Below are 17,837 nucleotides of genomic sequence, written 5' to 3' on the forward strand. Positions count from 1 at the left end.
TAAAACTCTGTGCAATACTGCAATGTATAGATATGTTGACTTCTCATTCTCAGCTCATTCTGTAATTAGCCTGGATGATCCATGATCCTTTGCCTGGATGCTATTTTGATTAAGTTATCATGGACTTAGCCCGTTATCCAATATACTGCTTCTATATAAGGCTTAGAAGCATATTAAGCATGCACAAAAATAAATAGTTTTTTTTGAAATTAAGGCTATACAAAAATAAACATTTGATCATTTCTTTATTAATTTATCAAAAAAAAACTAATTTTATTTAAAATTTACGCGGACTTTCAAGTAAGCATGTTTTGTGTAATTTTTATGGCTTAGAAGCATATAAAGCATTTGAGATTTCCGTAAACAATAGATAACCATAAATTTTGTGCTTACTTGAAAGTCCATGTAAATTTTAAATAAATTATTTTTTTTGTAATTTTGTCGAGAGTTCAAAAAAAAATTAACTAACAAAAAAAAATCTGAAAACATGCAAAATCACAAAAAGGAAATGATTTCCTCAAGTATTGATCTTATATTTTATTTTATACGCTTCTTTGAAAAAATAATTTGAACGCTTTTCAATAAATCTTTATACATATCTACAATATTCTTTTCGTTATCTACCATCAACGATACATGATTTGTTTTTTGAACTCTCGATAAAATTTACATTTTTCAGTTTTTTCACTCTAGAAAAACATAAACTCATAGATAAATAGGAAGTTCAAATTTCATAACATAAGCATACATGATTCGAAATAACAGTTAAGAAGAAGAACATTCGAAAATCTACAACCGAAAAAAGTCAGAAATTTAAGAGAAAAGCGGCGTAGTTTGGAGCGCAAGATGATGAGATGTCGCTACGAGGTAAGTGAGGATCGGCTAGGCCGCCGCTAGTGGGAGCTCGTACGCTTCGACGGCGACTTGTCGGTGGTTGAGGGAGGAGTGTTGCGGTGATGCGAGCGAGCGCCAACGTGTATTCTTCAAGCAACTCGGCGGCGATAGCTACTGTTATCATAGTGATATGAAGATGCTTGGATATGATTTGCGTTGTGATATCTTGTTAAATAAAATCTGTAGTAACCTTTCTTTTTGTAATTTGCAAGACAAGACAAGACAATGTGGTTTATCTTTTAAGACACGGTAATGTATTTATAGAGTATGGGCTCAAGCTTATGGCCATTATAAAGTCTGGTAGGTTTTGGTCATAAATTATTGTAGCCGTCATGATCTGCCGACTTTTAATTTATAATTTAATTTTGTTTGCATCTTTTACTGTAAGTTCGCATTCTTTTCGCTAGAAACATCTCATACGAAGATTTTCCATTGGGGTTAATGACAGGAAAATGAAAATATGAAATTATATAAAGTTAGAAACATATATATACGTGATTACCAAACAATTCTTGCTAGCAAACGTTGAATCATTCTACTAAACTTTTACTTGTTACTCGTTTTATAATCTATGTTCGTTTGTAAAACTAAAATTTGAGAATTGTATTCTATGTTCGTTTGTAAAACTAAATTATGAGAATTGGATGAATAAAATAATATTTTTCAAAAATTAGGTTGGTGGTAGGTTTTGATATGATTTTAAACAAACATGAACATGTTTGGATTTATAAAACTTATGTCCAACCTTTTATTGTTCCGTTAGTATGATATTGTTTATTTTAAATTTAAAAGGTAAGTTCGCATGAATTTTCATGTTAACTATAGTTGGATATCTCTTTATATATATAACAATACTTAGGTTCATTTTCTGAAAAACCTTTATGTTCCAAAAAAAAACCCTTTAAACTTTGATGAATGGTGAATCAAGAGTATGTGACAAAGATTGTGGGATGAGCTGAACGTGCTCGGAGTATGAACGGTGAACGGAGCTGAAATGGGAAAGACGCAGAGATATTAACTCCGGGAGAGTATATCTAGGTGACGTTTTAAGAAAGTTAAATGTTGCTGGAAGAACATCCAGACCACCATCACGGCAAGGAGTAGGCGAAAGCATTTTTCCTCTCTTACGTCTTTCTTGCTCAGATAAAGATCCTCTTTGATCTTTACTTTTTAGTTCCACTATGTTTTTTCCTTTTTGGCTATGGTGGTTCTCTTAAAAGATTTGTATAATCTTACACTTTCACCAATATAAAAGTTAATATTTAGCAAAAATGAAAAAGAACATTCGGGTGCTACAGAAATATCTATGGATCAATAAGGCCATAATATTTGAGGCAGCATATTTTACGATTTACATCACGAAGTTCAAAACGCGATTTTGCGGTTTTGACGGGAAAACACGATTTTAGATTTTAGTGAGAAAACATGATTTTACGGTTTTGGCGAAAAAACGTGAGTTTGTAGTTTTGATGAAAAAACACAATTTTGTGATTTTGTCGGGAAAACATGATTTTATAGTTTTGGTAGGAAAACGTGATTTTGATTTTTTACGGAAAAATGCGATTTTATTGTTTTGGTACGAAAAAACAATTTTACGATTTTGGCAGAAAAACACAATTTACTGTTTAACGGGAAAACACAATTTTACGGGTTTGGGCATGATTTTGCGGTTTTGATTGGAAATACGATTTTGTATTGTTGGCAGGAAAACGCTGTTTCACGATTTTGATAGAAAAACATGATTTTATTATTTAGGTGGTGAAAATCGATTTTAGGGAAAATGTAACTTTTTCGGTTTTGGCGAGAAAGTGTAACTTTACGATTTTGGTAAGGACAACACGATTTGCGACTTTTGCGAAAATTCAATTTTGTAATTTTTTGAAATTGTAATTTTTTCAATTTCTTAAACCTAGATATTTTAGCTATTTGGACAGTCCAAGGTCCAGTTGGTCCAACCTATTTTTACCATTGGACGTAATTGGACTTCACACATTTAGAGCTATTTAAGTTCGGTTCAACATGGATATGTCTTTAAATTTGGTTCAATATGGATATGTCCTTCACAATATTTTTCACATTTAAAAATATAATATAATTTATAAAATTACACATATCATTTATTATTTTTAATAAAAATAACATAATATATATTGGGTATTATATTTTATAGAATAAACATATCTATATTATTTAGAAATAAATAAATAATATCTCATATATTAATTATTATGATAATATTATATATGAATCATTTATTCTTCTACCAATAAATAGATAATGATAATTTATAAATAAATTATATATAATTAATTTAGTTTATTTAAGAATCTCAAAATATTTTTTATATCCAAAATAAATTTATATTTTAATTAATTTTACTTTTTTTAAATAATAGTATTTCACATTTAAAATTTAATTTAATTTATATAATTAAAAGATTCATTATTTTAATAACAAATATATTATTAATATATATTATTTTAAAATATACATATTATATACTAACTTTTATGATAATTTTTAAAATTGTATACTGCTATTGATTTACTAATCATTTTATTAAAATTCTTTAATTAGAACATAGAATTTCTACAGTATAATACTTTTACAGTATACTTCTAATGATTCTTAATCAGCTCATCAGTTGTATCAACCGAAACTTCGATAGTTGCCACTTGATCCAGGAGCAGACACATTGTAAAGACTGGGTGCGGATGAGCATGCGCATGCGCTCACTATTTTCTTATTTTTATCTTTTCCTTGTAAAACTGCAGAAATTTAGGGAAATTATCTTAGTGTACTCACAAATGATTTTTTTTTGTTCAGTTAATGAACCCATTATTATTTACCTCTAGTCCAACGACTTGTATGATTGTAGACCCTAGGAAAATCAAAAACATCCTGCGTGATGGGATTTGTTTTTAGAAAACACAGATGTTCTTTCTTTCCTTATTTTTAACTCTTTCTGTAAAAATAAAAACGTAAACCTTTTTGAAAGTGAAACCGAGTCGTTGCCGTAAGTTAAAAACTCATTAGTTTCTTTGTCAAATTTGGCTAATACACAATCTTCAGCTCTAATTGTTGGCGGATAAGCTGATTGGCATAAGGTACAAGCAACATCAACTAGATTAGTTGCAAAAAAAAAAAAAAAAACATCAACTAGATTATGAACCAAACTTAACCAAAAACAATAATGGTTCTGGACGATTTGGTCCCGACAATAATTAATGGCTATTTATTACTACTTCCTCTGTTTCAGATTAATTGTCGTTGTAGGATAAAATTTTTCTTTTCAAAATAAGTGTTGTTTTATAATTTTTATGCAAAATTTATTAATAAGATTCTTCTATTTATTTTTCTATTGGTTAAAATATGGTTAGGTGTATGAGTAATGATGTTTTTATTTTGAAAATATACAAAATTAAATGTTTTCTTAATCTTTGTGTATGAACCTAAAACGACAAGTTAATTGAAAATGAGGGAGTAATAATTAACATATCTTTTTTTGGTCAGATATAATTAACATATCTTTTACATAAACTTTGGGAGTTAATAACTTGAAATTTGTTACTTGCTGAAATCTATTTACTAGGAAATTTTATCATAAATATTTTTCAAAAAAAGAAATTATCATCGTCAAAGTATTTGTATTTGTTATTGTGGTTTTAAATTTATACTCCCTCTGTTTTTTAAAGATGTATGTTTTGATGTTTTCACACATATTAAGAAAACACATTAACTATACATCATTTTTAGAAATTATCAAATTCCAATACATTTTAAATAATAGTCTTTCAATAAATTCAATCAATTTTATTGAAATTTGCAATTTTGTATAGGAAACATAAAAAAATACATCTTTGTGAAACAATTTATTTTTCTAAAACATCTATCTTTAAAAAACAGAGGGAGTAATTATTATTGAAAACGATAGGTTCCAAAGTTGTTGGGAGACCGATGGACATAATATTTGTGCTAAGTTGATTTTTCTTTTTGTTTTAACACACATTTGATATTCTTACAATGTTTTCAGTATAAAAAAATTTATGTTGATGGATAGATAAGGGCCATTATTCCCTTTATGGAAAATCAAAATCCAGTCACCAAATCCATTGTTTCAAATAATAGCCCTATTAGAGATTTTCTGTGCTCTCAAAATGACGAAAATAATCTTCAAACGTTTTTCTTCCCCTGTAATTATATCTAAACTATAAATTATAGAGCCAGTTACAAAAACAATTAGAGCTCAAATATAAGGTGCATCCTGGGGAAAACTATTTTTCTAACCAACTAATATATTCATTTAACAAATTAAGTATATCAATGATTAAAAGAGAAAATATAATATTTTCTTGTAAGATATTTTTGACTTTATGTTAGTAGCAAGAATAGATGGAATGCTTAGACCATCTCCAAAAAAACGCTCTACTATAAAAAAAAATTTCTAAAAGTTTAAATTTAATTTTAAAACTATTTGTATTTTATACAATGGTCTTTATATTTTTCATAATTAATTTAAACTCATATTTTTTTTATAAATAACTTCCACATACATAAACATATTACAACAATATTAATTAATAAAGTGTTATATTAAAATATAATTTTTCAACAGAAATAACATAATTAATATTAAAATTCAAGCAAATACCATATTATTCCATTAAATTATTTTAAGTACTGCATATATGATTAACTAGTGCATTTCAAAGTAGAAATGACTCAATTTATTTTTAATTTGTAGATCACAAACTAAAAATTGTTGAAATTGGATGATCTTAAACTTGTAAATACATTAGATCTGAACAAGAAGGTAAAATAGAAAAAATAAAAATTGCTAAAAGATTTAACTTCTATCGACGATATTAATACTCGTGAACACATTTGATCTGAATAAAAAAATCGTACGAAAAAGACATTAAAACAACAACAACAACAACCATTTACACAAAATTTGTTTGGACAATATTGTAGAGATTTTGTAGGTTTCAGATCAAATTTACCTGACTATTAGTGTTTCTAATATTTAAATTTGTGTAATAGTTATGTCTTCATGTAAAGTTTTTTTTTGAAAAAAATTGTTGTTAAGTTTCTTTTGTATTGTTGTTATCTAAATCTAATTCTGAAATATTTTAAAATCTTATTTAAAATTTTTATTTAATTTTATTTGTAAAAATTAAATTTATAAAAGTTTAAAATTTTATGAGATAGAAAATTTTTAAAGAATAATTTGATAAACGAAAAAATATTTTAGAATTACAAATGTAATGTATAATTGCAGGGACCAAAATGCAAACAAAAATATGAAATTTGAAATTTGAAGTTTTGAATAGTGAAATTTCAAATACAGAATTTCACTTCTCAAAACTTCAAATTTGAAATTTTAAAGTTTTTCTTTGGAGATCAAAAATTTCATATTAAAAATTATATAATGTATTTTGGAGATGCATAAGTTATCAATCAGACACAGCTGTAGTACATTTAATATGTTTCTGACATTAATCACAATAATAATAATACACCACCTCACATACATTGAAAAAGAACAAGAAAACACTACTTAAAGTTATTTAAACTTCATCATTACGATCCAGTCCTACTCACAACAGTAGTTAACTCACACTATTAAGCAGAGTAACAAACAGTCCAGCGAGTTTTCTTAATGGCTTCAATGCAACGAGAATATTACGATTTTCTCAAAATTATAGTAGTAAATAGTATTGAATACGTCTCGATGACACTCGTCCTTGCATCATTGACTTTTGATTACAAAGAAGTTATTATCCTAATACAAGAAGATAACACTTTGGATTGGAATCACTCGCTTTGTCTCTAACCGAAAAGTTGAAGAGAACTTTCTCACCTGACACCCTCTCTGTTTTTCTTTTCTGCTTTGTAATCTACGGCCCAGCCCCTTGGGTCACTAAATTGCGCGCTATTCCCGTGGACAGCATCAACTAAATAAAATGTTATTGATTGAGCGATTTAAATTTTGGTACATCATTGTACTGGCTAATTATCACGATGATCGAATCCAACCTAAAAAATTGAACAAATCCAAGTCGAAATTACTAAAATATCCAAACAAGTAGAAAATTTGAGTATCTAAAAACGTGATTCAAACCAAAACATCTCGGATACCTAAAAATATCTGAATCACAACTTTTACATTTAAATATATTTATTAATTATATATATAATATTCAAAATAATCAAAACTTCTTGAAAATAGCTAAAATTAAATATCCAAATATATAAAGAATATTCAGAACATCAAAATATCCTTAATACCTACTGGTTCTCTATCCAACTATATAAATCGAACTAATTTTATGTTAATTTTAGATATTTAGTTTTATGTTAATTTTAGATATTTAGCATACATTATTCAAACTATATGATAGGTGTGGACTAATATATGTATATCTAACAAATTTTGGCTTTAATATTTATTTTATACAAATTTCAAAATTTTAATTAAATATATTTTAAATTAATATCATAAATTATATAGTTATAATATTTATATTGGTCATCAGTTTATTAAATATGGATTTTGCTTCATATTTTTATTTTAGGATGTTGATTTTGAATTAAAATCTTCTTATACTAATAATCAATAGAAAATTTGGATTTGTAATCAAACACTTATTATACCTGTCGATTGAAAAGAATTCTAGTCACAACTCATAAAACATCAAAAAATAACAAAATAAATAAACATCATATATTATCAACAATTTAGTTTTTCTTAAAATGTAAGAAAAAAAATAAAACATTACCTTTGTATTTTCTTAGATTATAATTATATTATGTTTATTATTTGCCAGTTTATTTTTATGTTATTTAATACTTTATCCTACCTTTTCATTCTTCCATATTTTTAATATTTTAGTTAATTTTTATTTTGTCGTTTATACATTATTTACTATTTTAGTTTAAATGTATTATTTTGAATATTGTGATTTTTTTCATTTAAAACTAATTTGATGTTTGTCATGTATAAATAGAAATTAATTTATTTTGGAATATTATTATATTCGTAATATATAAAATATTTAGCATAAATATTAAATTTATAGTCAAAGACATATATATCAGTGATGCTTTAACTTTAATATTAAACTAGATTCTGATCCGCCCTTCAAAGGGCGGATATATTTTTTGTTTTTAATTTTTTTATTTGTGTTTTATTTATAATCATATTTACTATATTTAAAAATTATTAGTTAAAAGTTTTGATAATTATATTGAATTTGTGATGTTATATAACTATACACTTGTACACAATATTTTGAAACCGATTCGGATTCGCGATTAAACCGGCAAACCCGTGGATCTGGTATGTAATTCGGTTTGAGTTTTAGGAAAAACATCATTATTTAATAATCTGGTAAAACCCACGGAAACCCGGTAAAACCCATGGAAATCCGCTAAAACTCAAAACTCGGTTATCAGTTGAACCACTGGTTAAACCAATACGTAATTTTTAATTATTAACTTTTTAGATTTTTAATTATATTATTAGAATATGTTTGTATTCTAATTAGGAAATTAGATTTTTGGTTTTTATATAAAAAAATATATATATGATCTTGTGGATTATGAATCTATTGACAAATCTAATTGTTGTGATTTGGTATTAGTTTATTTTTGTTATCAATTATCAATTATAATTTTATGTTTTACTTTTAGATTATTTTAGATTTAAAATTTAATTTTATTATTTACAATAGACATTTAAATACTTAAAAAGTTATTAATATTTTGTAAAATTTAGTTCAAGCACATGAGCCTTTCATAGAAAACCTACCCGTATACATACATATCCACTTTCTATATTTTATAAAATAGGAGTAAGGGAAAAATACATAAATACAGTATATTAGTCCATATCGTATATGTAGAAGGCGGTTATATTTTGATTCCTGAATATTTTTGGTTGTTAAATAAATACTATGATTTTGGAATTAGATATAGGATAATTAATAGGTGAAGTAAAAGAGTAAGGAAAATGAAACAAAAATATATATATTCGTACATTTATGTTGCAATATTTGTAGCCCTTAAAAATAGGACTTAGTGGTTATGGAGTTTGACTATATATTAAGTTATGCAGTTTTTTTATTATTATTATACGGTTACTTTAGTTAGTTATATTTGGATGCCACTTTTTTAAATTGGACATAACCCATATCAATTGAACATGTTGAAGAATTAATAGTATTGATTTGAAATAATTTGTATTTAGATTTATGTTCTAATAAGAATCAGAGAATCTGAATTTAATATTAACAATCAAAATTATAAATTAAAGATAAGATAAATTTAATTACGATATTAATTTTGTAATAATCTAAATTCTGATCAATAGTTGTAATAAGATTCAGAAAACATGGCTATAATATTAGCCAATTAAATATAAACTAAATATAAGATAAACCTAATTATGATATTATGAAAAATTGTTATATATATATATATATATATATATATTAATTAATAACATCAAATATCATGATATAAAAAATCCGACTATAATATTAGTCATTAAAATATAAACTAAATTTAAGATAAACCTAATTATGATATTATAAATAAAATTGTTAATATATATTGCTAGTATATACTTGTTAATTAATAACATCAAATATCATGATAATAAGAATAAAAAATATGACTAAATCATAATCTAAATATAAGATAAACCTAATTATGATATTAGCAGTAAATTTTGTCAATACCTATTGTTACTTTGTTTATTTAATAAATCATAAAAAAAATATAAGATAACCTAATTATGATATTATTAGTAAATTTTGTTAATATCTATTGTTAATTAATTAATTAATAACCCCAGATAACATGATATATATATATATATAATATATATATACATATGTTTTAAATAATTGTATACATAGATCAGTAGAATTTTTCAATAGCTATTTATAATTAATTATCTCAATATTATGATAAATAAACATATATATATATTAAAATATTTTTAATAATCTCTATAATATTATTTGAGAAGTCAGTTTCTTATGTGTCGCACTCACGTTAACTCTCATGGTGGTTGATTACGATGATACCCTTAATAAATTAAAAATATATTATATAATTACTATATTAAAATTTATTTTCCTTTTTTAAAATAATTTCTGTTAATAAGAAGTTTCCTTTTTAGTTAACATATATAATTAAATACATTTATAATAAAAAAACGAAAATTATATATTTATATATAATGTTGTTTCATAAAAATTAAAATTAACAAAAATGATTTTGATATTAAAAAAAAAATATTTTTCTTTAAACATAATCTTAAGTAAGATAAATATACAAAGTAATAAAAATATTTTCCTTAAATAAATATATATATATATATATATATTCTCAGATAATTCCAAAAAGATTGATTAGATAAACCAAGATAACTTTAGTTGAATAATTGTATATTTATAATTAGTATTATTGAAATGGTTTATTCATTATTATAATATTTGTTGCTAATAATATTTTATAATTAAAACAAAACTAAAAGTTTCTATTAAAAAATTATAATTATATAAAATAATTTCTCAAGAAACAAATTAAAAGAACATGTACTTATTTTAAAAACCTTAAATGATAGTTTTATGAAAACTAATTTTACCACAAGCATATTTTGAAAAATAATTATAAAAATATTTTTAAATAACATAATACAAGATATTTTTAATCAATTAAACATATTATATTTTCCCACAATTAATATATATATACATTTTATTTAATATTTAGTTTGATTTTGTTTTTTTCTTTATAATTGTACAATCTATATACCTATAATAAAAGTACATAAGAAAATCTGAATTATTTGATACTATCTAATATACTAAAGTGATCCAAACTAATCATTTTATCATATATCCAAATTCACGTGTTTAACTAAAATAATAAAATATTATTTATATAAATTATAAAAATCGAAATTAAACTATTAAGAAATTATAAAAATATTTACTTAATAAATATTTATATCCGTGCATGAGCACGGGAAAATCACCTAGTAATATTAATAGGACTAATGATTTATTCTAAAATCATAGAGAACATGTTTAGTAATAATGTTAATGGGACTAATAATTTATTCTAAAATCATGGAGAACATGACAAATATGCAAAATCACTTCTCAAGCCTAAGCTGAAACCGCAAAATCCAAATCGAATTCTAATAATAAAAATTAAATAATTGAATGAAGTTTAAATCTCTAGTTCCAAACAGTCAGAATTTGAATAGACCTGAAAAAAAAAATCTGAATGCCCATCCTTATCTATATATCTTTTAGGATTAGGAAAATCGATTTTACTGTATAGTCTTTGGTGATCACTTTCGGGGGAGAAAAGAAGATCCCGCACAGCAAGAAATCGAGTTGGCAACAGCTCCCAAGTGAACAGCATTGCACCCACTGGGGACAGCAGGTCCATAGTCCATCAATTTGTTTCTGTTTAGCGTTTGAGTCTACAATTTAACAAAAGGATGGAACTGTGAGTGTACAATTTAACAAAAGGATGGAACTGAAAGAGCTGTTATGAGCTGAATGTGGCAGGTTTTCATTATGTCAAAGCCTATTAAAAGTTAAGGAAGGTGATAATCTGAACCTTGGTTTGGTAATTAATGAGCCGGTCAAAGGAAAATCACAGACTAATCAAAGTGGAGCTTGATTGTGACATAGAAGAGGGCAACTCTAAGGAGTCTTTCAAGAAGACTTGTCGTAGAATGATCATCACAGAAACTGGTGTGATGAGGTCTTTTCAATGGGGGAGCTTGGTGGTTCTTGTATCGATTGCATGACCCTATGTAATCTTATACTATTTGCTTCCAACTTCTTTTTTTTATGTAACCAGCAATTTGTATTGGTAACTGAACTGTGTCTTTACAAGACTTTTTTAAAACAGATTTTGATTGTATTTTAGTGAAGCTTGCTTGATTGTTAGCTTTGATTAAAAAAACAGTTTTGTTAAAAAAAAAGCAAAATAAATATTGTATTTTTTAGGATGTATATATATGATTTTATGAATTATAAATAATCCTTTTATATAATCAATATAATAATCGTCAAAAAATATATTTAATCGTATTCTTAAAATATTTGTGTTTGATTCGCATTTGATGAACAAATGTCTTAGCATCAATGTCACTATCTTTCATTTTCAAAAAAAAAAAGTCACTATCTTATGCCGTTTCATGTACAAAATAGACGACGCCACGACGGTGCAGCTATCTATTCATCTCAACTATTCGAACCATACGTTTTTTAACTAATCCCTTAAAAATTTGAGAGGTTGATAAGAGAAAGACAAGGTAGGCTGGAAAAGCAGCCACGTCCGAGAAATGGAGATTGACGTAGCAAAGGAAAAAAAAAGAGCACACCATGTGCGACCCACCAGGATCTCTAGTTCCCACTAGATTATCTTGTCTCTAAAAAAATTTCACTAATGAAAGTTTTCCCCAAGAATATACAAAACAAACGTAAGACACAGTACACATACATCTACGTATACTTTCATTAATATATTTGGTATCGATCGTTTTTCCAGTTGCGATTACGTATATACTAAAGTGTGAACGTATCCATCGATAAAATACAGATAACAACCACCAACTATAAAATATATAAATCTATACTATATAGTTCACACCATTTTTTTGCATCGACACCTATTTTTCTTTATTTTCTTTTCCTTACGTAATTAATTGCCCTAATATATTATATTTTCCGTAGAGCACACGAAACCAATTTAAGAAATGCAACAAGCGTTAGGGTTCTCGTCGCTGAAAAGCTGCGGTGGAGGAACCCTTTCGATGACGTATAAAGGCTGATAATAATACATCATCCTCTTCATCACTTCTTCTTCCGCCGTAGCCATCTCCTCGGTAACCTCCATATCTTCTCCGCCAACGTCTTCTTCTTCCTTTTTCTCCTTCTCCTTCTCCTCCTCCTTCTCCTCTTCTGCTTCCGCGGTTTCTCAGGCCCTTCACCGCTCTCCTCCTTCTTTTCTTCCTCCGCTGCAGGTTTTTCATCAGGTTCCGGGTCGGGTTGGGGTACGATTCGGGCCTGTTTTTTGGTCCGACGGTAGACGTAATCCACAAGTTTCTTTTCGTCCATTGTCCCGGTCACTATTACTTTCCGGTCGTGTATTCTGTCACCGTGGTTTGGACCCCTAAGCAACAATGTTAGTCTTTTTTAGTCGGTCTAAATGATTTAAGGTACACCAATTTACCAAAGTATATAGTAAATAAATATAATAAAAGATAAACGTTAGAAGTTGGCTAATTTAGTCCGATATATTATGAACATAACGAATCAAATCATGATAAAATGAAAATCCAAAATCTCTTACCAGTCAAATGCGTTCAACAAATATATATATATATATATATATATATATATTCTTGTGACTCACGATACTCATCGTCGTAGTTATTATAAGTGTATAACCTATATTATTTTCGTGTACCCGTTATATTTTTTTTGTTGCAAACAAAACTGTACCTTCTAGCCATTATACATTAACAGCTTTTATAAGCTTGTACACTAAATACGAGTATTTTGATTTTGACTAAATCCAATATACTTATATGTATACCTCTCATTTCGAGTATCTTCTTCTTGAGCTGGTCAGCACAAGCTTGACAATGCATGTTGACGTTGAGCTCAACGGTGGTGAGGCCGGAGACTTGAGAGTTTATGGTCGGTGGCAGAGGTTCCCCTTCGGCAGCTGGAAGCGGCGAAAGGACTTTGGCCATTCTTTTAGTTTTCTTCTTGATTTTGTTGCACACTGCTTGTGGATCTAACACTCCTTTTATCGTCACTTGGTTCTCAGTCATGTCCATCACCACTTCTTCCACCCCTATACATTTTTTATATTCAATAATAGCTAAATATTACTATGGAGATTATACAATAATATTTAGGTACTTCAAAGAATAATTTTATATAGTAATTGGGATTTTGAGAATAGTCTGTTAGTTTACTAATATCTCTATATTAATATCTTCAAAAGGTATATTTTTTACCTCTAATTTTTAGTATAGATCTTTCAATCTTCTTAGCACATCCTACACAATGCAAGTCCACGTAGAGTATGAATGGTGGAGGCGGTGGTGGCGGCTGCTTCTCCTCCTCCACCGTTGGTTTCTCCTCCTCAGCCGCATCTTTCTTCTCCTCTGCCACATCTTTCTTCTCCTCCTCTTCCAAGGAGGCAGACTCTGGGACGGCCTCTGGAGCAGGGGTAGCCTCCTTTACCTCCTAATAATTCAAAAAAATCAATTGTCATTTAATAAGAAATATGTATTTTATTTGAAAATTGAAATGTTGTTGGAACTATAAATCTTACTGGTTGAACTAATTCTTCTCCCATATTTAGAATCAGTGGCTAAGTTGACCAAAAAAAAAAAAGAATCAGTGGCTATAAGAAGATTAAACTTTAAACGAAGGAAAGAGATGTTATGAATAATGAGTATGGAGAGGGAGTATTTATATGAAAGGCTAAAAATAAAAAGACGAAGGAGGAATTTGAATTATTGATGAATAATGAAAGTTATAGTATAAGGTAGGAACTAACAGAACATAAAGCATAAGAGGTTGATTCCAAAGCACATGGCAGAGAACTAAGCACCCAACATATATAGACACAAACCCTCACCCTTGTACATCACACATAGATTTATTCTCACCTTCAATTATGTTTATAGAACTTTTTCACAAACTATTTTTATATTATATATTTTTTTCAATATTCTAAAGAGGTTTGGGAACAAGATGGGCCGCGAGGTTGGTACGTTTTATAGACATAGAATGTGGGTGTTCGGTGTTACCGGTGATTTACCGCTGAATGATGATTTGTAATGTCAATGCATTATTGAACTATGGCCGGTTTGTTTCTACGTATGTACGAATGGTGAGCCAGGATGAATTCAATTTTTAAGAAATCAGTATCTAGATGTTGTTAGTTAGGTTCGTTATTGCATTCAAACTCTACATTTTTTGCATATAATCTAGTTTTTTATACCTCAACATCCGAATTAATTTGAAAGTGTGATGTAACGAACATCATCTACATGGATGCAAAAACGAACCACATATGTATATTATATTCTAACACAACAGTGGATTCTTTCTAAATACTTTCTCCTGATAATTTTTTCATGGGAGGAGAAACGTATATTCTTGATAACGAGGAAAATTATATAGAAATAAAAGGAATGGAATCATGCCATGGGTAACAATTTTTGGCCTCGAGAAGGACAATACTTTGCATCACACTCACCGACTTTATTGATTATATTTATAAATTATTTCCTCCTTTATTTTTATATGGTAATTTTCTTCCGAATTCATCTTACTCCAAAGTTTTTTTTGTGCACACATCTTACTCCAAAGTAATATAAATTCATCTTCCTTTTTCACCACTCTACACTCTTGACTAATTTTTATATATGAAGAATATAAGTTACGTTATAAAGTTTTTTGATTAAAGGAAGTTATATTATAAAGTTGCAAGCTTGCTGAAAGTATTTTGTGAATTTTTCTTCTATGTCGTCCAAATATTTTTGAATGGCTTGAAGCGGTTAGAGAGAACTAATCAGAGTGCAGCTTTATTCATTGAAGGGATTTATTAAGTAGATTATCTTCGTTTGTTAAAGCGGGTTTGTTGTTTTGATTTATTTTCCTTTTAGAAGAAGCATCAAAATCCTTTACCCACAAGTTAGGTCAATTATATTCACGATACTATTAACAATCTAATCAGTAGAAAAGACATCAAAAAATGTGTCCCATATTATGCAATAAAAAGATAGCAAACTCATTTCTTAAAAAGTAGATTTTGGGGATGGATGCAGCGTGGGGTGCACAACAAATGTTGAAAAAGAAATGGCAAATATTATTTTGGATTAAAAAAGTTGTAAAGAAATGCTAAACATTATTTGTGGATTAAAATTTTTGAAAAGAAATGTTAAATATTATTTGTGGATTATAAAATTTGTAAGAGCTTTTGGAATGGTGGAAAGTATCAAAGTAGAAACCACATGGGATGCTTTAGATTAGATGATAAATCGGGACAAATGAAAGATGATTTATATAATTGTTTGGCAGTTGAGACAGCTAATTTTTAGACCAATATCAGGTTGTTACTCGATTATGTGATTAATGTTATTTGACGTCATTATGAAAAGTTAATGAATCAATTAGGGATGCGTTATTGAACGTTTGCGGTCACAAATTGCGACGGAGTAACACATCTCTAATTTACAAAAAAAAATGTACCGCGAATTCCCGTATGTTTCTTCAAATTGTTTTGCTCAAAACATGTGAAATAAATGCATCTCGTGATCTAGTTGTGTCATGGAACCCAACTGATCAATTACTCAGATTTTTTCTAAAGTTGTTAACACGTAAATAACACTAAATTCAAATGCATAACCTAAACGTAGGAATTCTTAGCTCGGTTCAGAAACTTGTCTCGGCTGGATTTTGTTGTAATAAAACATGTACGTACGAATATAATACTAAATCATCATGTACACTCGTTGGGAAAAAACCACCATGTACACTATGTTACACCATGTTGATCAAATATAAGAATCGATATGCGTTCACAAATATTCAGGAGAGAACACAAACTGAAGTTCCTTTTAGAACATGAGTATTTGGTATTGATGGAGACATTTTCTAAATTTTGTAATTACGTAAACATATGAGACAGACTTGGATATAAATATACTCTTTCGTATTTGAATACGCAAAGTGGAACGACGTTGATGAACGAGATTTAGAATGCGCTAATTTAGGGTACCAATCTAAACCAAAATGTGTAACATCACTTGTTAGATATATGTTGAGACTTAAAATAGAGATAAACATATGATAGAGCTATATAAGACAATCTCTAGTGTATTTTGCTATTTTTCCTCTATAATAGAAGAACTCCATGATAGAGAGATGTGATTTGTTCCAATGTATTTTTTTTTAAAATAGAAATCTCTAAATATAAAACAAAATATAGAGGAATGTTATTTTTTCCTCTATAAATAGAGAAAAATATAACAATCTTTATTTTAGAGCAAGAAATAGAGTAGAGTTAGAGTAGTTTTGATTATAATGTTATTATAGAGATAAATATAGAGGAAGGTCGGAAATGCTCTAACATAAAATACGCTAGATATACATTTAACTGAACTTAATCAGAAATTAAAGTGATCCCCATTTGTGTTAAGATTATGTCTAGAGATGGTAACAAGTTATTTCGTTCTGTCCTAGACTGCAGTGAGATTGTCTTCAAACGGGTCATGGTGTATTAAGTCCATGCGGGCTGCGATCTCTGGAATGGCTGCTCAAACCTGTTCGTACAACTTTCTGCGGGTTGGCTCGCGGAACCGATGATAATACATGCAACATAACGCTTTAGACCACTCTAGGATGATTAAGGCCATTCTAGCACATGATTCATGTTGTCGATTGAACATAACATGATTATTCGGTCATTGATTTGCTTATTTATTATTCAAAACTATAGTTGTAGTTAATTATGTCATACTCCAAACATATTAACATATCAATTAAATATAATTGTAGAAGATGTTTTCTGTTAGCTTATAACTCATAAGTTCATAACCAATGTTTTAGTTTGATAAATCCAAAAATTAAATAAAACCAACCATCAAATCAAAACTACCAATACCGAAATAAGTAAAAAGAACACCAAATTAAAACACCACCATAGCTCAAATCGTCATCGTTGGAGCTCGAATCATAATCATCGAAGCTCGAATCGTCATCGTTAGAACTCCTTTCATTTTTCGGGGAAAGTCACACGAATCACCTTCTTCTCACTCGCTCTTTCATTTTTTAGGTAAAACAAAAATTGAAAAAAAAAATATGGGTCTTTGTAATCAT

At 27.9% G+C, this 17,837-nt stretch overlaps 2 protein-coding genes across 2 annotated transcripts; both read right to left on the reverse strand.

Annotated features, from left to right (window-relative positions):
* Positions 1-712: 712 nt before the first annotated feature.
* Positions 713-1,142, reverse strand: LOC108809866 (uncharacterized). Its single transcript, XM_018582000.2, has one exon. It carries the CDS (start codon positions 1,016-1,018, stop codon positions 806-808), a length of 213 nt encoding a protein of 70 aa, XP_018437502.1. The 5' UTR covers positions 1,019-1,142; the 3' UTR covers positions 713-805.
* Positions 1,143-12,466: 11,324 nt separating this feature from the next.
* Positions 12,467-14,497, reverse strand: LOC108811752 (heavy metal-associated isoprenylated plant protein 9). Its single transcript, XM_018583840.2, is given in 6 exon segments — positions 12,467-12,902; positions 12,905-13,066; positions 13,069-13,104; positions 13,531-13,794; positions 13,961-14,192; positions 14,281-14,497. Coding segments are annotated over 6 exon segments (939 nt in total). The 5' UTR covers positions 14,305-14,497; the 3' UTR covers positions 12,467-12,681.
* Positions 14,498-17,837: the final 3,340 nt, after the last annotated feature.

The sequence above is a fragment of the Raphanus sativus genome, chromosome 6 (assembly GCF_000801105.2).
Source record: "Raphanus sativus cultivar WK10039 chromosome 6, ASM80110v3, whole genome shotgun sequence".
NCBI classification, from domain to species: Eukaryota; Viridiplantae; Streptophyta; class Magnoliopsida; order Brassicales; family Brassicaceae; genus Raphanus; species Raphanus sativus.

Bases quoted from the DNA above. Each gene is read 5' to 3' on its own strand.
- LOC108809866 (XM_018582000.2), bottom strand. From the start codon at position 1,018: ATGATAACAGTAGCTATCGCCGCCGAGTTGCTTGAAGAATACACGTTG.